This window comes from Delphinus delphis, chromosome 10 (genome assembly GCF_949987515.2).
Source record: "Delphinus delphis chromosome 10, mDelDel1.2, whole genome shotgun sequence".
Lineage (NCBI taxonomy): Eukaryota > Metazoa > Chordata > Mammalia > Artiodactyla > Delphinidae > Delphinus > Delphinus delphis.
The window spans coordinates 103,802,066-103,829,513 of record NC_082692.2 but is presented as its reverse complement, the minus strand read 5'-3'; the positions used below and the strand labels follow the sequence as shown (position 1 = coordinate 103,829,513).

Sequence of the window (27,448 nt, the reverse complement as noted above, 5' to 3'; positions counted from 1 at the left end):
GCTCCCGGGGGGAGAGGGACCTGAGAGGGGCTCCCGTGTCTGGGCAAAGTTTTCCAGCAGCACGCACGCCAGGGTCTCTGCATCAGAGGACTGGGAAGGCCCGTGGCTGGAACCGCACAGCCTGTCTCACCAGTGGTGACAGCTGTTGGGTGAGGTTCCTGGGGGACGCATCCGCTTGTCAATGGCTACAAATGTGCACATTTGGGCTATTTTTAAATAGCTGGCTGTGTAAAAGTTGGCGCTGGCGGACTTTTGAGCTAAGGTGTCTCAGGCTGCAAACACCTTAAAAGACAGGAGACGTGACAACCTAGGGGCCGACACACACAGGCCACCTCATGCTGACTTTAATGTGGATTTATGTCTTTGGCCTTCTGTCCTCGTAGCTGATGGAACCCTTGTCCTTGTAACGCCAACAACACGGTATCTCCACTGTTTGGTCTATAATTTTTCTCAAAATGTGACTTACCTTTGCTCTCGTACCCGGAGAGTGACCTGGTGCGTCCCTGTTTGTGCGGTGACGATGGGCCCTTCTGCTCAGTCCCCAGTCCCACTCGCCAGCCCCACGCTGTGTGCGGGCCGTGCACGCAGCAGGAGCGGGAGGTCAGGGAGGCCAGCTGTCTCTGCTCGTGGGAGAGGCAGGCAGTCTGGAACGCCTGTCCCGGCACATGTCTGTGCCGGCCGGAGAGTTTGAAGGGCGGCGGGAGCGGGAGGGTGCTGGCAGGACGCTGTGGGGTGTGATGGCGGGGGCACAGGGACCACTGAGGGCGGCTGGACGTGGGCTCAGCCTGGAGGAGGCTGTGCAGATGCTCCGTCCCTCATCCCCGGTACAGCCGCGTGGAGTGGTTGCTGCTCGACACCAGCATGCTGTCCCCGGACAAGGCGTCTTCTTGCAGAGGCAGGAGGTGTAATTAGGAAGCAGTGGATCCATTGATATCCCAGGAAGGAAGAGAGAGAGGAGAGGAGGGGGACGGGGCACCATGCTCACGCCCCTGCAGCCAAGGACACGCCGCCGTCCCATGTCACAGATGAGGACGCTGAGGCCGGCCCCTGAGTGAGGTGGTGCTGGCAGGGCGCCCGGCTCCTGAGGAGGAGCCCCGAAAGGGCAGGCGAGGCCGTGCCAGGCCTGAGCCCTGCGCCCTGCCCGCCCCGCTCAGGCTGGCCGACCTCCTGGAGCAGCAGCAGGAGGAGCTGGCCACCATCGAGGCCCTGGACGCGGGGGCCGTCTACACGCTGGCGCTGAAGACCCACGTGGGCATGTCCATCCAGACCTTCCGCTACTTCGCTGGCTGGTGCGACAAGATCCAGGTGGGGCTCCCACGGGCGTCCGGGCCGGCAGGGCCCCCGAGGGCGGCACAGCACTCTGAAGGCCGCGCCACAACCCGCCACAGCTTTGTGGCCTTAAGAAAACGCCGGTTATCCGCTCCCGGTTCTGCAGGTGGGAAACGGGTCGGGCGGGGCTGGGTTCTGTGCCAGGGTCTCAAGGGTCGCTGTCGGGGTGTCACTGGGCTGGGCCTTGCTGGCGCTTCCGGGGAGGACCGGGTGTCGGCGGCGCCCAGGGGGCAGGGCTGCAGCCGGGGCTCCTGCAGTCGTCTCTCTGGTCCTCGCCCAGCCCTCCGCACCCCGCCCCTCTGACTCTCTGCTGCCACTAACCAGAGGCCTAGAGGAGAGCCACCTGCTCTCCCCGAGGTTCCTGTGCTTATGCTTGGCCCACCTGCACCATCTCCCCACCCTAAGGCCAACTCTGTCATACTGTGTCATCGTACGGGCAGCTCACCAGGTCCCAGGGCTCAGGGTCTCACTTGGGGGCCATTATTGGAGGTTTTCCTGCCGCAGGCAGTGGTGGCTGAGCCCTTCCAGGGAGACCCACGGCCGCGGGGTTCTCGGTGTCTCTGCTGGGTCTGGGCGCTCGCCCCGTCCGAGTGCAGGCGTGAGCTCAAGGGAGGGGGTCTGCCCGGTGCCTGCTCCCCGGTAGCCCCTGCATCACAGGCCCCCAGAGGCAACGGGCCCCCACCCTGGCCCTTCCAGGCCCTTCCCTGCCCCGGAGGCCGTCCCTGTGCAGGACCTGCTTCCTGTCTGAGGACTCGGCCAGGCTCAGCACCTCACCCCCTGTGGCTGCCTGCTCCACCCGGCTCTGGACCCCTCAGCTGTCCTGTCCTGCACAAGCGGGGGCATCGGGACACAGCCCCTGTCCCTCCCTGGGTCCCAGGCGCAGGCTGGCTGCCCACAGGGGAAGGGGTGAGGGACCAGAGCCCCTCCCGGTGATGCTGCTGCTTCTTCCAGGGTGCCACCATCCCCATCAACCAGGCCAGACCCAACCGGAACCTGACCATGACCCGGAAGGAGCCCATCGGGTGAGTCACGCGCCGGGCACTTTTTACGACTGCGCGGGGGGCTCAGATGTCTCCTCTCTGTGTATTTATCAGACAGCCGTTTATTTGCCAGCCACTACCTCCCAGACATGGCAAGGGCCGGAGATGCAACAAAGAGAAAAACCAATGAAAATTCCTATCCTCAGGGTGAAAACAGCTTTCACCTCCACAGCCCCTGTTCCCTGCCAGGCACTATTTAATGACTTTGAGACCATAATTGTGTTTAATCCCTATAGTAACCCTCCATCAGTCAGGGTCGTGGGGGGAAGAGAGGGCACGCCCCCAAATTTTATCTGAAGAGTGTAATGACCGGTGTACTTAAGGACAAGGAATTCCTACACAGCAGCGGGGACAGGAACCCTCAGCGAGACCAGCCCGCGGCACAAGGAGGAGGACAGACGTCCAGTCAACATGGAAAGACTAGGTTTGGGAGGGATTTTAAACCCGCAGCGAGGGGCCCCATCTTACCATCCGATGTCCAAAGGCCCGTGGAGGCAGCAGGCCTGCCTCGGACGAGCCCACCCGGCAGTGTCCACTGAGACCTGGTGTCTCCCGCGAGGCTCAGTGTGGGGGCTCGCTAACGCAGGACGGGGACGGGCACCCGAGGAGACGGCATGTGGCAGAGCTAAGGGCTCAGCACGTGGATGCAGACGCCGCCGGGAGGGCTCAGTGCCGGGGGAGAGCATGGGGTCAGGACACGGGGGCTGCAGGAACCACCCCCCCAGCAAAGAACTACCCAGCCAAGGCGTCAGGAGTGTGGAGCCAGGACCCTGCTCAGAGCCCCCTCAGGTGCAGGGGCCAGTCGCGTGAGTCTGCAAGGTCCCTGAGCCTCAGCCCCCGCACAGGGTGCCCATCCCGTCGGACTGAGTAGGACGCTGACCCTGCCCGGGCGCCTGGCTGGCCGGGCGAGTCAGTGGGGAGGCCTCCCCTGTACTGGCAGGTGGGGGGCTTTGTCAGGGCTTCGTAACCAAGCACCACAGCCTGCGAGACTCGCGCTGCGGACTTTGGTCATCTCACAGTCTGGGGGCCGGGGGTCCCAGGCTACGTGTCGGTAGAGTTGGCTCCTTCTGAGGCTGCCCCACTGGCTTCTGGTGATGGAGGCCACCTTGGTGCTCCCAGGCTCTGCCCTCGCGCCCACACGGCCCTCTCCCTCTGCGGGTCTGTCTTCACAGGGCTCTCGGTTCATAAGGACGGCGGTCACATGGGGTTAGGCGCTCACCCTAATCTGGGGAGACTCCATCTTAACTAATTACACCTGGGATGACCCTGTTTCCAAATCAGGTGACACCTGGGGCACTGGAGTTACGTCCTCAGCACCGGGATGTGAGGGCATGATTCAGTCTTGAGGGCAGGAAGTCTGTGCTGCGTTTTCTTCTCCGGAGCCTCAGCCTCCTTCTCCTCGGTGACCTCTCCCGCTTCCCTGGGGGCTCTCACCCTGCTCCCTCCACTGCCTTGTCCCTCTGGGTGTGCTGGGTGTATGTGGGGTGAGGACCGGCTTTCCTAACCCCTCAGCACACCCCACCACTCCCAGGAAGGTGTGTGGGGCCCCGTGCCGGCCCCAGGCCCCACTGCACTCCCGCTCTCCCGGCCCATGAACCCTGTGGCTCGTCAGTGACCCGTCATGCCCTTGGCCTCTGCGTGTGCTCTTCCCACTGCTGGGTCAGCTGAGCCGTCATCGTTTGGGGAAACATTCTCTGATGATGATGGAGGTGATGATGATGAAGAGGATGGTGGTAATGGCGGTGAAGATGATGACAATGAAGAAGATGGTGATGAATATGATGATGGTTAAGATGTTGACAGTGAAGATGCTGGTGACGATGGTGAAGAAGATGGTGATGAAGATCGTGGTAATGATGGTGAAGAAGATGACGGTGAAGATGGTGATGATGGTGATGAAGATGATGGTGAAGATGATGGAGGTGATGAAGATGATGGTGATGAAAACGATGGTGAAGATGATGGAGGTGATGAAGACGATGGTGATGAAGATGATGGTGAATATGATGATGGTGATGAAGACGATGGTGAAGATGATGGAGGTGATGAAGATGACGGTGAAGATGGTGATGATGGTGATGAAGACGATGGTGAAGATGATGGAGGTGATAAAGATGGTGATGAAGATGATGGTGAAGATGATGGAGGTGATGAAGATGATGGTGATGAAGACAATGGTGAAGATGATGGAGGTGATGAAGATGATGGTGATGAAGATGATGGAGGTGATGAAGATGATGGTGATGAAGACAATGGTGAAGATGATGGAGGTGATGAAGATGATGGTGATGAAGATGATGGTGAAGGTGATGGAGGTGATGAAGATGATGGTGATGAAGATGATGGTGAAGATGGTGATGAAGACGATGGTGAAGGTGATGGAGGTGATGAAGATGGTGATAAAGATGATGGTGAAGATGATGGAGGTGATGAAGATGATGGTGATGAAGATGATGGTGAAGATGATGGAGGTGATGAAGATGATGGTGAAGATGGTGATGAAGACGATGGTGAAGGTGATGGAGGTGATGAAGATGGTGATAAAGATGATGGTGAAGATGATGGAGGTGATGAAGATGATGGTGATGAAGATGATGGTGAAGATGATGGAGGTGATGAAGATGATGGTGATGAAGATGATGGTGAAGATGGTGATGAAGACGATGGTGAAGGTGATGGAGGTGATGAAGATGGTGATAAAGATGATGGTGAAGATGATGGAGGTGATGAAGATGATGGTGATGAAAATGATGTTGAAGATGATGGAGGTGATGAAGATGATGGTGATGAAGACGATGGTGAAGATGATGGAGGTGATGAAGATGATGGTGATGAAGACGATGGTGAAGGTGATGAAGAAGACGGCAGTGACGATGATGAAGCAGCAGTCACGTGGTCTGCATGGGGCTCCGTGTGGACAAGCTCATCTAACTGACTCACAGGGAGGGGCTGCCATCACTGAGTTCTACGGGCTCAGGAGGAGGCAGGGCCACATGCCTCCTGGGAGCACAGGTGTCATCAGTATGTCTCCTAGGACGTAGGGGCTCCCTCCATGGAGACACTGCCCAGCCAGAGGCTTCTCTGGGACAAAGGGGAAGCACTGACCCTGGACACCATCTCTCAGTGCATAGCAGGCAGGCTTCGTCAGGTCCCCAGACTGACTGTGTCCTTCTTGTCTCCTTGGCACTGACCCTGGCCTAATGCCCAGGAGGACCCTCATCCACAACCACCTGTGGGACCCTTGACCCTCTCTCACATCCTCCTGGTCCACACATATGACCCCTGACCTCTCCCGCGTCCCCCCGGCCACCCCTGTGACCCCTGTGTCTCAGCCCCTGCCTGTTTTCACCTGTGCCTGCTGCCTGCTGTCACCTCCCCATCTCCTGGTGCTGCCCGTACCCAACTGTGTCCCTAGACTGTGTCCCATCAGAAGTTGTGCACTGTCCCCTGCCATCACACCCTGCTGGGAAGAGGGGCTACTGCCGGACTGGACATACTGCCCCATCAGGGCCTGGGAAGGCAGGTGTCAGCGGTCCCTCTGCAGGGCCATTGATGCCACATCAGGAGCCTGGCCCTGGAGTGGAGAGGCGGCAGTGGCAGGTCCACGTGGGACCCAGGCCGAGCGGAGAGACGAAGGCCTGCTTCCCTCGTCCCACAGGGTCTGTGGCATTGTCATCCCCTGGAACTACCCCTTGATGATGCTGTCCTGGAAGATGGCCGCCTGCCTGGCTGCAGGGAACACAGTGGTGATCAAGCCTGCCCAGGTGGGTGCGGGCACGTCCTGGCGGGGCCTGAGGCCTTGGAGGGCAGGTGGCACCTGCGAGGGGTGACGGACAAGGGGGAGGGCTCTGCGGGGGAGGGCGGCCTTTGTGGGCCGGCGCACGGGGCAGAGGCGGCCTTGGGCGGATCTGGTGTTGTTTGGGCCACGGGGCCAAGTCAGGCTAGCCATGCGTGCGTGTAGCTGCTTGGTGAGTGGTCGGCGGTCTTTCACAGACTCCAGCTCAGCCCCCTTGTGCGGCCCCGGGAACCAGGATCCGGGCTCCAAGCCCTGAGTGTCTGCTGTTAAAACTGGTGCTTCAGGGCCCAGACATCCTGGGGAAGCTTCTGTGTGCCCACCACCCAGGCCCCTCTCAGAGAAGCCGTGTGACGGGGTCCCTCATGCAGGCTGAGGGGCCTGAGCAGGGTGCCCTGCGGTGAGGTCACCCCACAAGCCTCGAACCCTCATCTGTACTTTGGAGGGTTTAGTTAGGAGCTGAAGGTCAGATGCTGGGGCGGTGGGCCCAGGGGGTCTCACTCAGCTCCTCTGGGGCGATTTGGCCTCAAGGGTATTAACATAGTAAAAACCAGCAAAATGATACTCGTTTATAGTATTTACCCTGAGTTAGGCACTCCTCAGGCATTTTAACGTGCATAACAAATTTCCCAGTAATTTGCGTACATCTGCTTACTAACCCCTGAGGTGACCCTTAACCTCCCCCTTTAGCGTGATGGGATGCTGAGAGGTCAAAGCAGTTGTCCCTGGAAGGCCCCACTCACCCAGCCCCCACAAAGTCTGAGCACCCACAGATGCACCTCTCAGCCTGAGGCCCAGCAGTGGGTGGGGTGTGGACCACCGAACCAGGCGAGGAAAAGTTACCCCTTTTCCTCCAGAAGAGGAGCGGCTGCTGGCTTGTGGGGTGTCGAGAGCAGGGGACGGCCGCCAGCAGGGGACGGCGGAGCCCACTTCCCTCCTGTCCTGCCTCCTCAGGTGACCCCACTCACAGCCTTGAAGTTTGCAGAGCTGACCTTGAAGGCTGGCATTCCCAAGGGCGTGATCAACGTCCTGCCAGGATCCGGTAAGGGCCGTGGTTGGGGGCATGAGGTGCATTTGGTCAAAACAGGGCCTGCTATGTGGTGTGCCCTGGTGGGCGGGGCAGTGGTGGGGAGGCCTGCCTGGAGGCGGAGGACGCTGCCCTGCGGTCGGGGAGAGCTGTACCTGGAAGGGTTTAGCGTTCAAATGCCTCCCCAGATGTTTTCCATTTTCTGTACATGTGTGTGTGCTCTGGAATAAACTACACAACCTGGGAATTATCAGTTAAGAAAGGAAAGAAAATATGCATTTACCCTGTCTTTTATAATTATATAATCACGTTTACTGGTGTCCTTTGTTTTTTTCTATGGATGTGAATTTCCATCCAGGTCACTTGTTTTCCTTAAGTATTTTTCATAGGTGGGTCTACTAGCAACAAATTTTCTAATTTTTTGTTTATCCAGAAATGTTTTATTTTGCCTTGATTTTTTGAAAGATAGTTTTGCTGAATGTCAGCACTTTGATTGTATCATCCCACTGCCCTCTGGCCTCTGCTGTCTCTGATGAGTCATCTGTTGATCTTATAGTTCTCTTATTTACAAGTCAGTTTTCTCTTGCTGCTTTCAAAGTTTCCTCTGTCCTTGTTTTGCAGCATTTTTACTATGCTACATCTGGGTGTGGTTCTCTTTGTGGTTATTTGATGTGGAATTCATTCCGCTTCATGGATGCATAGAGTAATGTCTTTCATCAGCTTTGGGAAGTTTCTAGCCATTATTCATTCTAATACTTTTTTCTGTGGTTTTCTCTTTCTGCATGCCTTCTGGCACTTCCATTATGAGTATATTGATGTTGTTACTGCTGTACCACTTTTCTATGAGGCTCTCTTAACTCTTCTTCATTCTTTTTCTCGCTATTCTTTTTTTTAAAATAAATTTATTTATTTATATATTTTTGGCTGCATTGGGTCTTCGTTGCTGCCCACGGGCTTTCTCTAGTTGCTGTAAGTGGGGGCTACTCTTCGTTGCGGTGCACGGGCTTCTCATTGTGGTGGCTTCTCTTGTTGCAGAGCACAGGCTCTAGGCGCACAGGCTTCAATAGTTGTGGCTTCACCGGCTCTAGAGCGCAGGCCCAGTAATTGTGGCGCACGGGCTTAGTCGCTCTGAGGCATGTGGGATCTTCCCGGACCAGGGCTCGAACCCGTGTCCCCTGCATTGGCAGGCGGGTTCTTAACCACAGTACCACCAGGGAAGTCCCTCCTCGCTGTTCTTTAGATTGCATTATCTCCATTAGTCTTCAAGTTTACTGACTCTTTCTTCCGCCAGTTCAAACCTACTGTTGAGCTCCTTTACTGAGTTTTCATTTCAGTTGTACTTTTTAGCTCCTGGTTCTTTTTTTATTTGTTCTTTCTTGATATTCTCTGTTTGATGAGACATCGTATCGCAGCTGCCTTTAGATGTGGTTTTGTTCAGTTCTTTGAATGTCTTTTTTTTTTTTTTTTTGTGGTACGCGGGCCTCTCACTGTTGTGGCCTCTCCCGCTGCGGAGCACAGGCTCCGGACGCGCAGGCTCAGCGGCCATGGCTCACGGGCCCAGCTGCTCCACGGCATGTGGGATCCTCCCGGACCGGGGCACGAACCCGCGTCCCCTGCATCGGCAGGAGGACTCTCAACCACTGCGCCACCAGGGAAGCCCTGATCGTCTTTATAACTGCTGCCCTGAAGTCTTTGTTAAGTGTGGTGTCTGGGTCCTCGCAGTGTCAGTTTATGTTGCCTGCTCGTTTTGCCTGTGATGGGTCACGTTCTGTAGTTTCTTTGCATGCCTCATAATTTTTTTGTTAAAACGTAGATATTTTAGGTAACACAGTATACCAACTCTGGGTACTTGTCCCCTGTCCCCTCTCCAGAGCTTGTGTTCACCATTTTCTTGTTTATTTGTTTAGTGACTTGCTGGACGGTTTCAGAGAAGTGTCCTTCCCCTGCAGTGTGCAGCCAGTGAGGTCGCCCCCCAGAGAGCACAGCTGTGGGCTGTGCAGTCGCCCAGTGGCAGCCGGTGTACAGGGGCCTCTTCCTCTCCCGGTCTGCTCATCTGGCTGCCTCTGTCGTTATCACGCCAGCTGCTCAGCTCCACTCACTGCAGGCTGGCTGCTCTATTGTTTTCACCAGTACCCTGGGGCATAAACTGCTCCAAGGTCTGATCTGGTTAAATTCCTGTCTCTTTGCTCAGCCCTTGAGGTTTGTTCTTACACAGAGGGCTCTTCCCTGGTTCTCTCTGGTAAACTAAATGACCTGTGGTCTATCTTATTGCTGCCATAGAGCTACCAGCCTCCTCTTAATTGTTCACCTCCAAAATCTAGTGTTTTTGAGAATGTCCTTAGGATTGAACTTCCTCATACGGTTTCAAATAAAGTCAGTTCCGGGCTTCCCTGGTGGCACAGTGGTTGAGAGTCCACCTGCCGATGCAGGGGATGCGGGTTCGTGCCCCAGTCCGGGAAGATCCCACGTGCCGCAGAGCAGCTGGGCCCATGAGCCATGGCCGCTGAGCCTATGCGTCCAGAGCCTGTGCTCCGCAACGGGAGAGGCCCCAACAGTGAGAGGCCCGCGTACCGCAAAAAATAAAAAAAATAAAGTCAGTTCCTCTGGGGAGTGTTTTGGAGCTCTCTGTTTTTATAGAAAACCTCTTCCCCGGCCAAAATCTCTGAGCCACGGCCTCAGGCGCTGGGCCCCCTGCAGCAGCTGGGGCCAGGTGGAAGAGGTCCCGGGAGACTCAGCCTGCCACACATGGGAAAGAGCTGTCACCTTACAAGAAGGGCAGGTGGAAGCCATACTCACAAAGAATGTGGCCTCTGAAACTCAGGGTCGGAGGGGATGCCGGCCTCCCCTCCTGGAGAGGTGCCCCATTCCTGGACTGCATTGCTGACCACACCTGCTTAGGCTGGAGGAGAGGGGAGAGTGGTTCACGGCTCAGGTGCCACAGACTCTCCTGAATAAATGTCTCTTCACTTGCTCTCTGCCCTTGGGAAGATTTACAGAGACTTTAAATTGTTGTTTTTAATGATTTTCACCAGTTTTGGTTGTTTCCCTGAGAAGTTGTCGATAGGGCTCCTCATACTGGCCTTTGGTGGTGACTCTCACCACATACCTTTTTTTTTTCTTTGCGGTACGCGGGCCTCTCACTGTTGTGGCCTCTCCCGTTGCGGAGCACAGGCTCCGGACGCGCAGGCTCAGCGGCCATGGCTCACGGGCCCAGCCGCTCCGCGGCATGTGGGATCTTCCCGGACCGGGGCACGAACCCGTGTCCCCTGCATCGGCAGGCGGACTCTCAACCACTGCGCCACCAGGGAAGCCCCTCACCTCATACCTTTTGAATACATTGTGTTTATATTTTTATTATTCTTAAAAAATATGTCATTGTAATTTTGGTATCTTCTCTGACCCGCTAAGTAAAAAGAGATTTTTTTTCAGCTGTCTTTTTCCCCCTAAAATTCTGTTCTAATATTTCTAGCTTTACTATGTCATAATTAGAGAATTCAGCCTGTATATTAGTTTTCTAGGGCTGCCATAACAAAGTACCCCAAGCCAGGAGGCTTAAACAACAGGGATGTATCGTCTCACAGTTCTGGAGGCTAGAAACCCGAGATCCAGGTGTCGGCAGTTCTGTGCTCCCTCTAACGGCTCTGGGGGACGACCTTTCCTTGCCTCTTCCAGCTTGTAGAGCATCACCCTGACCTGGGACTTGCCCTTTACATGGCATTTTTCCTGTGCATGTCTGTATCCAAGTTTCCCCTTTTATAAGGACACCATTGTCCCAACAACAACCTACCTTATTCCCAAATAAAATTACATTCTGTGGTACTGGGTGTTAGGATATCAACATATGAAATTGAGTGGGACACAATCCAACCCATGATAGCCTGTAAAAATTATACTTTCTAAAATGGAGAATTTCTTTGTGACCTAGTATATGATACCTTCTTATAAATATTTCTTGGAGAGCCTAAAACAGTGATATTATTATTATTCAATAGACTTTATTTTTCAGAGCAGTTTTAGGTTCACAGAGGAATCGAATGGAAAGTATAGAGATTCCCATACATGCCCTGTCCCCCTCATAATGTCCCACATGTGTTACAGATGACACACCTACACTGGCATGTCATCATCACCCAAAGTCCATAGTTGGCATGAAAATTCACTCTTGCTGTTGTACATTCTGTGACGAGTGTAAAACAACATTTACCCAACATTGTGGTATCAGATGGAATGGATTCACTGCCCTAAGAATCCTCTGTGGACGAGGAAAAATCCCATTCATTTCTCCCTCCCCTGCAACCCCTGGCAACCACTGAGCTATTAAATGCCTCCAGAGTTTTGGCTTGTCCAGAATATCATTTAGTCATCATCATACAGTGTGTAGCTTTTTCAGATTGGCTTCTTTCACTTAGTAACATGCATTTAAGCTTCCTTCGTGTCTTTCCCTGGCTTCATGGCTCATTCCTTTTTAGAGCTGAATAACATTCCCCCGTCTGGAAGGACCACAGTTTATCCATCAGCTACTGAAGGACGTCTTGGTTGCTTCCAAGTTTTGGCAGTTATGAATAAATTGACCTTCCATGGCATTTTTCCTGTGCATGTCTGTATCCAGCCCCCTATGCAGGGTTTTATGTAGACATAAGTTTTTTACTCCTGCGGGTAAACACCAAGCAGCACGATTGCCAGATCATATGGTAATAGTGTGTTTAGCTTTGTAAGGAACCACCCAAAATGGCTACCCCGTTCTCGCGATGACGAGAGTTCCCGTGGCTCCACATCGCTGCCGGCACTTTGTTAAGGTTCTGGGTTTTGGCTGTTCTGTGGATGTGTAGGGGCGTCTCGTTGTTGTTTTAATTTAAATTTTCCTGATAACATATGATGTTGAGCATCTTCCCATGTGATCATTTGCCATATGAATATCTTCTTTGGTGAGGTGTCTTTTCAGATATTTCGCCCGTTTTTTAATTAGGTTGTTTCCTTATTGTTGAGTTGTTTGCATGTTTGGGGTAATAATCCATTATCAGATACATCTTTTGCAAATATTTTCTCCCCAAGGCAGTGATTTTTTAAAACATTAGTGGGGGAATGAAATTAGCATCAAAATCACTTTTGGAGGGGCTTCCCTGGTGGCGCAGTGGTTGAGAGTCCGCCTGCCGATGCAGGGGACACGAGTTTGTGCCCCGGTCTGGGAGGATCCCACATGCCGCCGAGCGGCTGGGCCCGTGAGCCATGGCCGCTGAGCCTGCGCGTCTGGAGCCTGTGCTCCGCAACGGGAGAGGCCACAACAGTGAGAGGCCCGCGTACCGCAAAAAAAAAAAAATCACTTATGGAGCCTTAACTGTTTAGAGAGAATGCAAGTGTCCTACTCCAAACCTTCTGAACCAGACCTTCACTGGTGCCGCTGGGCACAGGCAGTTCTACAGGCGTGGAGGCAGGTGCACAATGGCGATGGGGGGACTGGCTGATTAGTGGAGGGTTGGGGGAGGGCAGGTGTGGGGACTGACTGTTGGCTTGAATGGCTGGCTGCACAGAGAGGTTGCTGACTGAAATGGAGAACATGGGGGAGAAGCAGGTCTGGGGAAGCTGAGGAGCTCAGTTTCAAACATGCTGAGTTTGAGAGGCTGTAAGGCGTCCAAGTGGAGGTGCCGAGCAGGCCGAGGCGTGATAGATGGGTCTGGATGCAGGGAAGCTGGGCATGAGATAGAGATTGAGAAGATGGTGAGCCTGCAGATGGCATTTGAGGAGGTGAGCCGGGGTGAGATGACTGAGGGGACCGTGAATGGAGAAGAGAAGGGGGCCCAGAGTGCAGCCAGAGGCACTGGGTGTTGTAAGAGTGGAGGGAAGTGGGGCGCAAGGAGGTGGAGGAAGGGCAGTCAGGGAAGCGGGAGTGCAGTAGCAGAGGAGGAGACGTCAGCAGGGGCCTTGCGTCAAGTCTGCGCAGAGGTGACCCTGAGGTCTCATTGCACAGCAGCCCGGGAGGCTCAGTAGGCGCTGGCCACGTTGGGGAGGGTCCCTGCAGGTCCAGGAGGGTCAGTAGGCGCTGGCCACGTTGGGGAGGGTCCCTGCAGGTCCAGGAGGGTCAGTAGGCGCTGGCCACGTTGGGGAGGGTCCCTGCAGGTCCAGGAGGGTCAGTAGGCGCTGGCCACGTTGGGGAGGGTCCCTGCAGGCCTGGCATGGTGTGGGGGGTCGTGGAGTGTGGGGCGGCCAGGAGTCCAGGCATCCCCACAGGAGGGGTAATGCGTACTGGTTGGGGGCTTTCACCCTTCTCTCTGCGTCCCCACATGGTCGTCTGTGTCTCTGTGTGTCCTTGTCTCCTCTTCTCATGAGGACACAGGTCGTATTGGTTTAAGGCCACCCTAATGACCTCATTTAATTCAGTCACCCCTTTAAAGATTCTACATCCAGTATAGTCACATCTGAGGTCAGGGGTCAGGACTACAGCCTGTGAATTTGGGGAGACACAGTTCTGCCCACACCAGGGACCAAGGCGCGGTGAACCCGGGGGTGCCGAGGCCCTGGCACGTGGGCCCCGAGCTCTGGCCATGGGAGGACGGGCTGGAGGAGAGTGGCCGGACCCCTGCCTTGCCCTGGCACCGTGGCCATCCTTATCCCCCGCCCACTCCTCCCCCAGGCTCAGTGGTCGGCCAGAGACTCTCGGACCATCCCGACGTGCGGAAAATCGCGTTCACGGGCTCCACCGAGGTGGGAAAGCGTATCATGAAAAGGTAGGCGGAGTGAGTGGAGGGGCCAGCACTGCGGGGCCAATGGCCTCTGGTCCCGCATGTGAAGTGGACAGTGCTGTGCGTGAGCTCGAGCCTGTGGCTGTCACAGGGTGGGGCCACTGCAGACCCTGGTTCCATGAGTGACGAGCCCTCGGTCAGGCCGGTGCAGCGGGGTGGGACCAGCGAGGGGCTGGGGCTTCACTGCGATCCAGGGCCACGAGCAAGCGCGGCTGCTGGGGACGAAGCTGCTCGGGATTGAGACGAGCTGTGAGCGCGAGGGACACAGATCTCGGAAACTTAGCAGAGTAGAGCATCGCGACAGTTTCTATATAGGTTACCAGTTGAAATTATATTATTATTAATGGGCTTAAATAGAATTAATTTTACTGGATTCTCTTGAGCTTGCTTTTAATGTGGCCACTAAACAAAAATTACCGTGTCCTGCGGCTGGTATGGGAGGCGTTTGCCCTCTCCTGCTGACCAGCGCTGGCCGAGGGCCGCTCCCCGCCTAGTGCTTGGACGTCAGCCTCAAACCCGCTGGGTCGTGTTGCTGATTTATGATACGACGTGGGCCGAGCTCTGACCCTTCCAGGCCTGTTTTCCCCGGTCCCGTGAAGGAAGTTGGCATGTCAGTGGTTCTGGTCCAGGCTGCTGACGAGCTTGGAGAGGTCGATGGGGCCGGACCCCAGGGCAGCAGCTGTAGCTCTGGCTGCCCCAGGCCTCGCAGGGTGCCTGAAACCCCCCGCCAGTGCAGCTGAATTTCTGGGGTGAGGTCTGGGCAGACGTCTGCACTTTGAGTGACAGGTGCAAAGGGAGAGGAGCTGGGGCTGCTGTGCAGTCTGACCTGCAGGATCTCCAAGCCCTTTCTCTGAGGACACCTGACCGCGGTGACTGCTGTGCTCCGAGGGTCACGCATGGGACCTCCCGGGACGGTCCAGCTGTGGCGGGGCATCTCCATGGGGATTAAAGCTGCACCCTGCCCCTGCCCTGGCTCCCACAGGCCTCTCTGTACCCCTCAACCCTGAGGTGGGGGCCATGTGCCCCTTCTTGAATGGGCACCACACGGGTGCCCATCAGAGTGGCTCTGCGTGGCCTCCTCTTGGGGTCAGGCCTGAAGACAGCGAGGCTGACCTGGAGGATCGTCTGCAAGGGGAGGGGTGCAGGGGTGCCCGTGGGAGCAAGGCCTGGGGCAGGGCTGGGCTGGGGTGCTGGGCTAGGAAGGTGGCAGGGAGCTGGGGAAAGCGGGGGGACGAGGGGAGAGTGACGGGGGAAGGCGCGGCCTGGGTCACACGGGGCTCCCCCCAGCCCGGACCCTCCACCGTCCTTTTGAGTGAAGCGTGCTCTGGAGCTGCTCTCGTCCCTCACCTGGCTCTCCCCCCACCACCCCGTGTCCCGGGCTCCGGGACCCAGCTAGCCAACTCTGTTCCCTTCAGCTGTGCCCTGAGCAACGTGAAGAAGGTCTCCCTGGAGCTGGGCGGGAAGTCTCCCCTCATCATCTTTGCTGACTGCGACCTCCGCAAGGCCGTGCAGATGGTGAGGGCCATGGAGGGCGGGGGCCGGGGCTCAGGGTCCACGGGCAGATGCACAGGCATCCTGGACCGCAGAGAAGGAAGGAAGAGGCCTTGGGGCCAAGGAGTGGCATGTACCTTACAGAACAGACCCCCAAGAAGTTTCACAACTGCAGGGATAACTGCAGTCGGCTTCAAAGATGGGGAAACGTGAGCCAGGGTTCCGTCTGTTGTGAAATCAGCACGGCCAAGTTTCCTGTCGCACAGAGAAGCAAGCAGAGCCCCGGGCACTTGGGCGGGACCTTGCTGGCAGCGGCCGCCCACACTTGCCCAGCGCCGCCATGGACTCGCTGGGCAGCGTCGGGAAGTCACTTAGCCCTTCTGGGCCTTGCGCTCTCACCGGGACGATGGGGGAGGATGGGCATACGGGATTCAGCTGTCATGGCTGAAGGGCGTGGACCACGTGGCAGGTGCGGTGGGTCAGTAGTCCTGACGCTGTCACTGTCGTCACCACACCTCTGCACACCAGGGGGAGCAGGCCGGTCAGGCCATGCTCAGCCAGGTGCCCAGACACCCCCACCCCATCCAAGTGCTGCTGTGCCGCCGAGGAGTGAGCCCGGCACCGCGTGGAGGGGCTGCAGCCTCCTTCGAGGGGAGACCGAGGGAGACTGTCGGCCGAGCAGAGGCCGATGCTGCCAGGCCGCAGGCCTGTGTGTGTCTCTGGGCAGTGCAGTCGCAGCTTCTTCCAGGAGAGCTGAGCCTGAATGGCTCCCCAGGTCCAAAGAGCAGGCTCCCTGGGGCCTCTGAGGACGTTTATTCGGGACTCGGGCCTGGGCAGGCACCATCCCTCCCGAGAGGCCCACCCCTGCCGCCTGCTTCAGGGCGCAGACCCCGTCTCCAGGCTCAGCTCCAGGAGCACAGTCCTGAGCCCCGTCATGCCCGGGAGCCCACCCAGCCTGCGGGGTGTCCAGGCTCCCCCACTGCACGCCCGCTCGTGCTCTCCCCGCTGGCCTGGTCCCCCAGCGGCCTCACTTCCTGCTTGTTCCCCTGTGGCCGCTCGTCTCCGGGGATGGTGCCCAGTGCTGGTGAGCCTGGATGGCCGCAGGAGGTCAGGACACCTGCCTCCTTCCCCTTCCCGACGAGGGGACACCGGGGCCCAGTGGGGGCTGGGGGCTGGCGCCCAGGGGTTGTAACCCAGCCCTGTCACCTCTTCTGCGAAGGGAATGAGCTCTGTCTTCTTCAACAAAGGCGAGAACTGCATCGCCGCCGGCCGGCTCTTCGTAGAGGACTCGATTCACGACCAGTTTGTGCAGAGGGTGGTAAGTTGTGCCGCAGGGCCTGGGAACTGCCCACTCACCGGGTACAGGGCCTTGGCAGGCAGAGCCAGGGCCGGGCCAGGCGCTATCCACCTGGTCGGGGGCGCTGTGACAAGTCTTCCCTGGTTTTTATTATTTCGGCGAGAAACGGCAACCCCGCGGCTCCCCTGACGTGAGCAGCGGGGCCCATGTTCGGGCGGGGCCCTCCCGGTGCAACCCGGGCGAACAGACATGGGGCCGGGCCAGGGGGAGTCCAGGTGCAGCCCCTGCACGCCGCTCCATCTGCCCACCTTGTCACGGGGCGTCATTGTCTTGTTTCCCCACCCCGTGGCCTGTAGCTCCTCCGTCTGGGAGGTCGGGTGCAGGACCTCCCTGTGCTGCCCCCGCGCGCGCCCCCCCCAACTCCCACCTCTCTGCACGTCTGCGTCATCCCAGCCCCCGGCACCAGGTCCAGGTCTCCTTGCACGGAGGGTGCAGTGGGGGCTGCAGCCTGGAAGGCAGGTTTGGAACCAGAATATGGTCCCAGGAGTCAGAGCCCTGCGTGTGGACTTTCTTCAGGGGCCAGCGGTTGGTTGCTGAAAAGGCATACGTGGGAGGCGGGTCAGGCGGCGACTGGTCAGGAACCACGGCACCGGGCGACCCTGATGGGGAGGACCTTTGCAGGTGGAGGAGGTGGGGAAGATGAAGATCGGCAGCCCCCTCGACCGGGACACCAGCCACGGGCCACAGAACCACCAGGCCCACCTCCAGAAGCTGGTGGAGTACTGCCAGCGCGGCGTGAAGGAAGGGGCCACGCTGGTCTGTGGTGGGAACCAAGTCCCCCGGCCAGGTCAGTCAGCCCTCCTGGCCACGTGGGCAAGCCAAGGCAGCAGTGGCATGGCCTCCGGGGCAGGCGTCGCAGGGCCAGGCGCCTAGGCTCCAGCCCCCAATCCGGGACATCGGGGATGGGGGGCACCTTGGCTATTTGGACACCTGCCAGGTCAGGTGTGGGGCTGGTAAGATGAGGCCCTGGTTGCCCAAGCATCTCCGCATCCTTGAAACTCTTTCCTCCCATGGATCCATGGTGCTGGATTTCATGGTTTGCCTATCTTTGGCCATCACTCCTCCATGGCCACTCTTGGCCGGAAACCCCCTCTCCGCCTGTCCCTTAAATGTAGGGAGAGCCCCGGGTCTGTCCTGAGCTTGGACACTTTCCCTGGGGGGTCTCTCACCCTGCAGCGGCTCAGACCCGCCCAGGACTTGTCTCCTCACCCAGACTCCTGAGCCCTGGACCCCTCCGCTTGCACGTCACCCAGGCCCCTGAGTCTCAGTGGTGCCAAGTCCACCCTGTCACAGCATCCCCAGCCCTGACCTGACCCCAGACACACACCTGCCCCTCTAGAATCTTCGGTCCGATCCAGTCACCGAGCCCGAGAAGCCGGAGCAGCAGGTTCGGACGATCTGGGCTGCTCCCCCTGTCAGGCACACGTCTGTTTCCTACACCCTCACCATCCAACCCTTGGTGCCGGCACCGAGCCTCATGCCAGCCTGTCCGCCCGATGGCGTGAAGGAGGGAAGGAGGGAACGGATTCCAGGCTCCTCCCTTTCTTGACTCCAGCTCTTAATTAACTGCCCGATTCTCTCAAACCTGGAGATCTCCCCCGCCACCATCGTGCCGACTCTCCCCTGAGTCTGGACCGGAGCGGGGGTCCCGGGGGCCTCCTGAGCCCCCAGTCATGCATTTATGCGGCTGCCGCGTCTGGCTGTGTGTCTCCCGTGCTGAAACCCTCCCACGGTGAGCGCCACCACAGAGGCAAGCTCACCCCGGCGCGTCTCCCCACCTGTGTCCAACCTGCGGCCCTGGACTCTCCCTCCGAGTACGCCCGGCGTCTTCCTGCTCGTGTGCTGGCTGCTCCTTCGCTTGCAGGTGCCTCCTGAGCGTCCCCACCTGGTGACCTCATCGCTCAGGTGACCTCGGGCTCAGGCCATGGTGCTCCCGCAGGTCTCGGGCGTTCCTGGGCACCTCGTGCCTGCACAGAGCTTATGTAGCCACTGTGCCACCGCTGTCTGCTTGCCCTCTTCCCTGCCCCCACGAACTTGGGCTTCCACGAAGCCAGCGTCTGGGGCTGACGTGACGTGAAGGCACCTTTGCAGAGCAGCTAGGGCTGCAGCACCCAGGAACCGTGGGGCCCGCTCCCCACCACCCCCTAGCCTGAGGGCCCCCATGGGGGACAGTGCTGTGAATACAGGCTTCTCCCAGTGGCCCACCCACCTGGAGGCCAGAGGATGAGGGATTCCGGGCATGCAGCCCTCCTTCCCGGGGCCCGGCACGCAGCCGGGACGGAGGTGTGGGCGGAGACTGGCCACCCCGGAGCACGGGGACCTGGGGGCACATTTCCTTTGCAGGCACGGTGAATACAGGCCACACCCCAGGGGTCAACAGGTGTTCATACACAACTCATGTTTTAGAAACTGTAATTACTGTTGAAATATAGTTTATAAAAATACGGAATATTTTATTAAAGAAACTGTAATTACTGTTGAAATATAGTTTATAAAAATACGGAATATTTTATTAAAGATAAAATTTTTTTTTGTTCTTCTGAACACTGGAGGTAGAAAATTTCAAGTCTCTTGGTTTTCCCTAAATCAGGCCAAACTAAAGTTTAGTCCAGCGGGTCTCAGGGCCCGCGGCTCTATGTCCAGAGGAGTAGTCAGAGGACGCCTTTCTGCCACCAGAAATGTTTTTGTGGGGCAGCCAGGGCCTGTGGGGCGGCAGTCAGAATGGGAGAAGGTGTGTCTGGCCGAGAGCACAGGCCCCTACCCCCGGGCAGGCAGTGCCCACCCCGCAGGGTCAGGAAGGATGGAGAGGCTGTCCTGGGAGGACCTGTCCATCAGGACCTCTGTCCAAGCCCCCCTCCACGGGGCCAATGGAGGGCCTTCCGGAGGCTGCACTGGCCGAAGGATCCAGATGTGCTTTCAGACTAAAGGTCACTAGAAAAACCCAGATTTCGTCCGGCTGCGAGCTGCAGCCCTGGCGGTGGACAGACCAGCTCCCAGCATCACCTCACTGTGCTTACAGCACTAGTTGAAAGGCTGTGAGGGTCAGGACTCGTGCGCCTGGGGCAGGAAAGCCATGCACAGTGTCACGAACTCCTCTGTCTCCACCACAGGTTTCTTCTTCGAGCCGACCGTCTTCACGGACGTGGAGGACCACATGTTCATAGCCCGGGAGGAGTCCTTCGGGCCCATCATGATCATCTCTCGGTTTGCCAGCGGGTAGGGAGCCCACTTATGGCTCATGACAGCCTGACTCTTGCCCTTGTTACTGGGGTCTTCACGTGAGCTGCGAGGCCGGGAGGGGAGCTCAGACGGGTGGGGGCTGTGGACGCAGCCCGGACCCCGCAGACTCCTCGCAGCTGCGGGGGTGGGGACCCCAGGGGACCGCAGGGTGGCTGGGCCCACCAGGAGTGTCCTCCGCGTCTCTCTGGGCGTCTCCACGGCGTGCTGGGTTCAGCCCTGAGCACCCACGGCTGCGTCATGAGCCAGCCAAACCTCAGTGGCCGGAATAGCAACCGTTGTTTGTTTCGCTTGTGAATCTGCAGTTTGGTCAGTGGGGCTGACCGGTCTGTGCCCTGTGCCGGCCGTGTCGGGCTACCCCCGGGGCAGGGGGCACAGGTCTCTCTGGGTCCCACGTCCAGGGCTGGACCCTTGCCCTCCTCACGGAGGCCCTCCTGGCTTTTCCCTGCAGCGACGTGGATGCGGTGCTGTCTCGGGCCAACGCCACAGAGTTCGGCCTGGCCTCTGGCGTCTTCACCAGGGACATCAGCAAGGCCCTGTACGTCAGCGACAAGCTAGAGGCGGGCACCGTGTTCGTCAACACGTACAACAAGACCGACGTGGCCGCTCCCTTCGGAGGCTTCAAGCAGTCGGGATTTGGCAAAGACCTGGGTAACCTGACCGTGCCCGCTTTCATTTATCCATTCAACAAACATCGGTTAGAGCCCGCTCAGTCCCAGGGGCCAGGGGTGGAGCTGACGAGATGGCTGCTCACTTCTTGCCGGGAGGGGATCGGTGATAAGTGGGGCTGGAAGCCAGATCCTGCTGGAAGCCGTCCAGCAGAGCGATCTGAACAGGAGGCTGGAGGGTGGCTTTAGCTGGGGGCCAGGTGGGCCTCCCTGAGGAGGTGTCCTCTGGGCTGAGACCTGAGTGGCTGGAGGAGCTGCCGTGAAGGCCCAGGTTCGTGCATTCCTGCCAGAGGGGACGGTGGGTCCTGAGGGAACCAGCTTTGGTTTTGGAGCTGCAGAGAGAGGCCGAGTACTGGAGTGGGCCCAGGGGCGGGCAGGAGGCCAGGGAGGCAGGCAACGGCCGGGTGGGGGACCTGGGACCACGGTCAGGGCTGGGGCTTCAGAGAGGGGAACCCGTGGGGGCCGAGCGTGCCCGATGTGGTGACGTGAGTCCCAGTGTAGAGACGGTGTCACCGGGCCTGCCTGTCCAGGGAAGAGGACTTCTGCCCGGCACCCCTCTTTCCCTGGCTGCTCTGTAATGTAGGCTGGGTCCCACTCCCCGCATCCCGCCACTGTGGAAGCCAGAAGCTGGGGGTTAGGACCAGTCGGGGATCAACTCTGACGTCAGGCTTGCAGCGGGGCAGGGGGGTGCGAAGGTGCAGGAGAGCACAATGCTCTTCTCAGCTACGGGGCCAATGGGGTCATGAGACCACAGCGCTGCCGGGACCGTGACGTTGCTCCCGGGCTCGCGGTGTCTTGCAGGAGAGGCGGCTCTGAATGAGTACCTGCGGGTCAAGACGGTTACCTTCGAGTACTGAGGAGGGCCTCAGGATGTGTCCGCGGCTGTGGGCTCGCCCCCCGCAGTGCACAGCCCCTCCCTGAACGTGGTGGAGGCCTCCTGCCTGCACCCCTGTCCCCATCTGGGACCCCAATCCTGTCCCGTCAGCGCGGCCGTCGTCTCGGGCAGAAAGCGGCCCTGTGCGAATAAAGGTTCTGGCTGGCACCCTGCGTCCCGGCGCGTCTGTGTGCCCAGGCCCTCCGAGCGGGTCCTGCTCTCGGGCCAGCTGGCCGGGCTCGGGAGAGCCAGGCGCCCTCCTGGGCGGGGTGTCGGCTCCCGCCTCAGAAACCGGGTGCTGAGATGAAGTTAGGACGCACGTCTGTTGGGGTGACCCTGGGAGACGCCAGGGAGGAAGCAGGCTGGGCCGCGGACGCCTCCCCAGCAAGTGGCTGGACCCTCCCCCCATGCCGAGCAGACCCGTCCACGGCCCCCCGATGGCCGTCCTCCCCCTTCGCCCTGCCTGTGTCTTCCGGGGCCCGGCGGCCTCCCCGCTTCTCCTGGCCCCCGCCATGCGGCCTTCCTCTCCGTCCGTCTGGCCCTCAGCGTCCCGACCTCCCTGGGGAGTGGCAGAAGAGCCATGAGGAGCGGGTTCCTTGCTCCCAAACGCTACCTGCACACACCCTCCCTGCCCCGCCCCGCGTGTGGGTCACTTAACCCTTCCCCTGGCCCACGGTTTCACCCGTTTATAAACCAGGGGGCTGAGTGGACGTCGTTGTTCTCAGATCCCAGGAGCGAGGACCTCGGACACGCCTGCCAGCAGAACAGCCCAGCAACTCCGAGCAGGCAGGGGTCCCAGACTCGCTCTGGGGCTGGTCTGGGCCCCAGGCCCCGCTCCGCCTTGGGGCGGCCTCTCTCCCTGTGTCCTCTCTTCTCCCCCGACCTTCTTAGGGGTCAGGAAGAACCAGCAACCCCGCCTCGAGGGGCGACGCAGCCCCGGAGCCAGACCCCGCCCCATGCCCACCTGCCTACCCGAGGCAGGGCCAGCCCCCCAGTCTGGTGCCGGGTCTCCAGTCTCATGGCCCACAGAGGGGAGAAATGTGTTTCGTCTCTGGACTCTGTCCCCTGCCTGGGGCCATTCGTGAGGACCCACGGTGGAGGGGACCGGCCCTGTCTGAGGGGACATGGACCTGCCTTATTATCTCCTAACTGGAGTGACACTCCCACTCCTGCCCCTTTGCTGGGTCCCCGTTGCTTCGCCTCCAACCCCCCGACCCCAGGGCCAGGGCGTCCACAACAGAGTCCGGGCTCTGCAGCCGGCTTGGCCCTCAGCGGCTGCTCTCCTGCCCCCTTGCTAGGTGGGAGCCTGCAGGGTCCCCAGGGGTCGGCCTGGCTTCCCTGAAAACAGCCCCGCAGGCAGAAGAGCAGGCAGGGCCTGGAGCACAGCCCGTCCTCGCCCAGGTCGAGCTAGGAAACACCTTCCTCCCCGTGGCCCAGGGCTTGGCTGGCCGGGCGACTAAGCTGCACTTGAGAATTCTGGTTCAGGTGCGAGGCAGCGCCTGGCTTTGTCCTGAATCCTGTCTCCAGAAGGGATTCAGGAATCCTTCGGAAGCCACAGGCAAGTGTATAAGAAAAGCACCCAGTTCTCCCGCCTGGGTCTGTCTCTCCAGTGAGGCTCCTTCACTTCCACACAGAACAGGTCACTTCTGGTCACTAGATGTCGGGGGGCTGGTCCCGTGACACCAGCTGAGTGTCCTGCAATTTAACCAAATTCCGCCACTGCTGCCCGGAGCTGGTGTCAGACCCCACAGATTGAGGGCTCAGCCCCACAACACTGCCCCCCGGGTGCCCATCCCAAGCAGGGCCCCCAGGTTGGTTACCTCCAACTTCTGTCTGACGTGGCTACACAGCAGAGGCTCCCACGACCCCCTCCTTGGGTTCAGTCCATTTGCTAGAGCAGCTCACGGAACTCAGGGAAACACCTACATGTATCAGTTCATTAAAGGACGTGATAAAGGAAACAGATGAACGGCCGGAGTACGTAGGGCGAGGCCTGGGAGGGTCTGAGCACGGGAGCTTCTGTCCCATGGACTTGGGGGCACCACCCTCCCGGTGTGGCTGTGCTCAGCCCCTGGACCCTGTCCTGTTGGGGTATTTTGTGCCGCCTTCGTGTAAGCGTGATCCATCATTAACTCCATTCGCGGCCCCTCTCCCCTCTCTGGAGGATGGTGGGGGGCGGGAGAGGAGCTGAGAATCGGAAGCTTCTCATCCTGGCCTCGTCTTTCTGGTGACCAACCCCACCAGGAGCCCCCCGAGAGTCGCCTCGGTGAACAAAAGATGTTCCCAGTGTTCTTATCATTTAGGAAATTACAAGGGTTCAGGGGCTCTGTGCCAGGAGCTGGGGCGGAGAAAACATGTATTTTCTAGTATCTCACAGTAAGGAGGATAAGACTGTGAGTTACCTGCCATTTCTTTCCCTTCTTTCCTAAGTCATAGAACTCCCAAATTGTACCCGGGCACGTGGCTGCGTGAAGGATGGAGTTCCCAGCGTCCTTTGCAGCCGGGCAGTGGCCACAGAGCCCAGTCAAGTGGACAGAGCTCCAGCGGACGTGGAGCTGCCCCTCCTGGGGCTCAGCCTGCAAGGGGAGTCGGGGCTCAGGCTGTCACTCCCTCCCTCCTTCCCTGGGGCGGGCTGGAAGCGGCCTGATGGTGGGCGTTTTCCCAACAAGCAGATAAGGCTGGGCGGCGCTCAGAGGGGACCCGCCAGCAGCCCTTTACATGGAGACGGTGAACTTGCCCCTCCCTTTTTATAATGTTTAAATGCATTTGTCCTCACCGAGTTGACAGAGGAGTTCAAGGCAGCTTAGAAAAATAATACAATTAACATATGCGTGGGTGAATCAGGGCAGAGAAGGGCGCTAGGAAGGTGAGCAGGAACGCGGTGGCGCCCACACTGCCTGCAGGGAAACCCTATCCGCTTCTAAAGCTGGAGCACAGTTTAGTCAGGGCTTTCCAGCTACCGAGAGTGCGAGGAAACCTGATCAGTGGCCTAATTCGCGGGGTCTGTGCGACAGAAACAAGCTTGTGTTTCTGGAGAAGAGAATGGAATTCATCTCACGAGTCCTCCTAAAACACATTTTACAATGTGATGACCGCTGTCTTACACGATTTTACACAGGGTGGTGATGAAATTAAATTCGTATTTTAAGGCAAGACAAGAAAAAATTAAACTTCTTCTCTGCCCTTGGCCTCCTCCCTCCCCACTAGTGTGCATGGGCGTCTGCGTTGGGTGTAACCTGACCTCCCCAATGGCAGAAATATCTGCCCAGCCACAGAAATCCACGTTCCTCCTTCTGGCGACAGCCATGGAACTCCTTAGAAGGTAACGTTCCTTTCCTTATCCTCTAAGAGGTCACGATGACCCACCACTCACCTTGTACGTGCAGACATCTTTGGTGGACTTTATGGGCAAGGCCACTATATCATTTCCCTTAAAGGTAGTGATTGGTGCAGAACAGACTGGTCAGACGACCTGGGGAGATACTGGGCTGCACCTAAAAGAAGTTCTTAACTCAAATACTTACTTATGACCGTATTCATGTCACTAGCTGTATTACTTGTATGCTGCCTATTTTACAAGATTATTGTTTCTTGCATTACCAAACCCGATAAAAATGACGACGACTAGGTGACCTAAAACAATTGTCAAATTCATAGTTCTGGAAGATCAGTGATTATAACAGCGTAACTCTAGATGTGGGAAGAAGCTACAAGAGGGAATCGTTTCCTGGACCATAACAGACTAGTAGGACAGGCGGCCCAGAGGCTTTGGGCTACTGTTAACAGGGCCTAGTCCAGTAACAGCACATTGAGTGGCCTATCGAGGGAATCCTCGCCTGACCTGGGAATGAGCATTCCTAGTGCCATGGGGTACATTGGTCATGAAATGCCCCAAGACAAAACCTTGGTCAAAATTAAGACAAAAAGGAGGGGGTTGTGACCTAAAGAATGTTGCCCACCACCCAGTCCCACAAGAATGAAGTCATCAACCACCACAGTCGCTGACTTCCAGGACACGCTGAAAGGAATTCAGGGTGAGGCACTTTGGCTCGGGGAAAACTGGCAGAACGGACCCTCAGAGAGTTCGATACTTCCAGGAGAATATTTTTATGAACCTGGATTCTCACCTCTTCCCACACTTAGAAAAGCACTAATACCATTAAGGTATCTGTCCCTCGTGGATAGCAGTGACCTCCTACCAAGCCGTGTGCTTGGCCGCACGTAGCCCTTCGTCAGAATCACACATGCTGGCCTCCCCCCGCACCTCTTCAGGACAGCCCTCAGAGTTTTCGGAGAAACCGTCTCCCGGGTTGTAAGCCTCAGGTTGGCTCGAATTAAATCTTCTGTTTCTTTCCCAGATTGACCATTGATTAATTTTTCACCGACAGCAGTAGGCTTCGGACAGTTGTTCTCAGGACCTTCCGCAAGGTGAGCTGAGGACACGTCCAACCACAGCCACTACGGCCCCTGCAGGGCAGCTGGGGTGTGGGCACCCCTGCTCCAGCCTTAGGGCTCGGTGGGAGTGGGGCTGGCGTTGCCCGCTGCTCACGCTGCCGCTCTCGGCTCTCCGCGGATCGGACTTGAAGAGCTGGAACTCACCGGAGGCCAAGCCTTGCATTTATTCAGGAAAAAATCTCCGCTGTGGTAAAATTGGGGCTGGTGGGGATGTTCAGGATCAAAACGTGGTCACAGGATTGCTCCACATAATAAAGGAAAGAGGATTCGAAGGGAGGAGGCCCCATGGGTCTCGGGGGTGGGGGGGCGGTGAGGCGGGAATGCTGTGTAAGCTCCTTCCCCTCCTTCCCTCCAGAGGACATGGTCCCAGAGACGAGGTGGTTCTGTACTCAAGGGGACACGGAGGGGACACGTGGGGCGGCCAGGCGTCTGCTTTCTATTTCATATAGTAGATGTGACCTGGTGATAAGTGCTTGGAGAAAACCACAGCAGTGAAGCATGGGGAGTGCTGTCTGGGGGGAGAGTGGGTGGTGCGCTGCTACGTTATACGGGGCGCTCAGGAAGGCCCTTCTGATAAAGGGGGATTTGAGCAAAGACCTGCAGGGAGAGGGAATGAGGTGGGACCCACGTGGCGAGGCCTAAAAACAGCCACGATTTTTGGAGCTGCTTCCACCAAGTAACGGGGTTGCTTCTCCACCCCTTGAACTGGGCGGGTCTCGTGGCTCACTTTGACCAGTAGGGTGTGGCAGTTGGGAGGCGGTGCCTGGTCCAAGCCTCAGCCTCAAGAACACACACAGCTTCCGCGCTTGAACCAGTCTCGTGGAGGGTGAGAGACATGGGCCCAGTGTCGCTGGGCCCCAGAGCACAGCCACCGAAGGGGCCGGGAACTGACCGCAGACTCGCGGGTGAGGACCCGAGGAGACCAGCCCCAGCACTGGCCACTGAATCGTGGGATGAATGTGACTGCTGCTTCCAGCCTTGCAGCGGCAGGGTGGTTTCTCGTGCAGCAGAAGCTAACTGATATGGACAGCTTTAAGAAGTGAAATTCAGTGCAGGTTAGACTAGAGGACTCAGGCAGGGAAGGAAGGGCTAGACTACAGGAGGCTGTAGTAAAGCTATACGTTTTTGGAGCATCCGAAGTGTCAACCCCTAGGGAAATAGTTAAGTCAGTATTCTCGATGCTGCCCATCCCAATATCTTCATTTTATCTTACACATATTTTTATATCACCCTTTCTATATCCTCTGATGATTTGCAGGTTACATTACCCACCTGTACATGTAATCTAAATAAATTAATATATTGCCCTCACTGTAATACAGATGAGAAATAAAAGAAAGGGATTTTAAAGAAAATATTATGTGCTTCGGTACATAGAGGTGGGAGAGCTGGGCTTCGTCAGGCTCCGGGAACTAACCTGAAATCCGATTGCTCTCGCGG

General features: G+C 57.7%; 1 protein-coding gene across 1 annotated transcript in view; it reads left to right on the top strand.

Annotated features, from left to right (window-relative positions):
- Nucleotides 1–21,726, top strand: part of ALDH1L1 (aldehyde dehydrogenase 1 family member L1) — a 47,145-nt gene extending 25,419 nt beyond the window's left edge. The window contains exons 13-23 of the mRNA XM_060023206.2: nt 1,155–1,305; nt 2,281–2,351; nt 6,028–6,133; nt 7,117–7,204; nt 13,818–13,911; nt 15,342–15,441; nt 16,637–16,735; nt 17,396–17,561; nt 19,885–19,990; nt 20,463–20,662; nt 21,481–21,726. Coding sequence (XP_059879189.1) covers nt 1,155–1,305; nt 2,281–2,351; nt 6,028–6,133; nt 7,117–7,204; nt 13,818–13,911; nt 15,342–15,441; nt 16,637–16,735; nt 17,396–17,561; nt 19,885–19,990; nt 20,463–20,662; nt 21,481–21,536 — 1,237 coding nt within the window. The 3' untranslated portion in view covers nt 21,537–21,726. The remainder of the gene's footprint in view (nt 1–1,154; nt 1,306–2,280; nt 2,352–6,027; nt 6,134–7,116; nt 7,205–13,817; nt 13,912–15,341; nt 15,442–16,636; nt 16,736–17,395; nt 17,562–19,884; nt 19,991–20,462; nt 20,663–21,480) is intronic.
- The last annotated feature ends 5,722 nt before the right edge of the window (nt 21,727–27,448 follow it).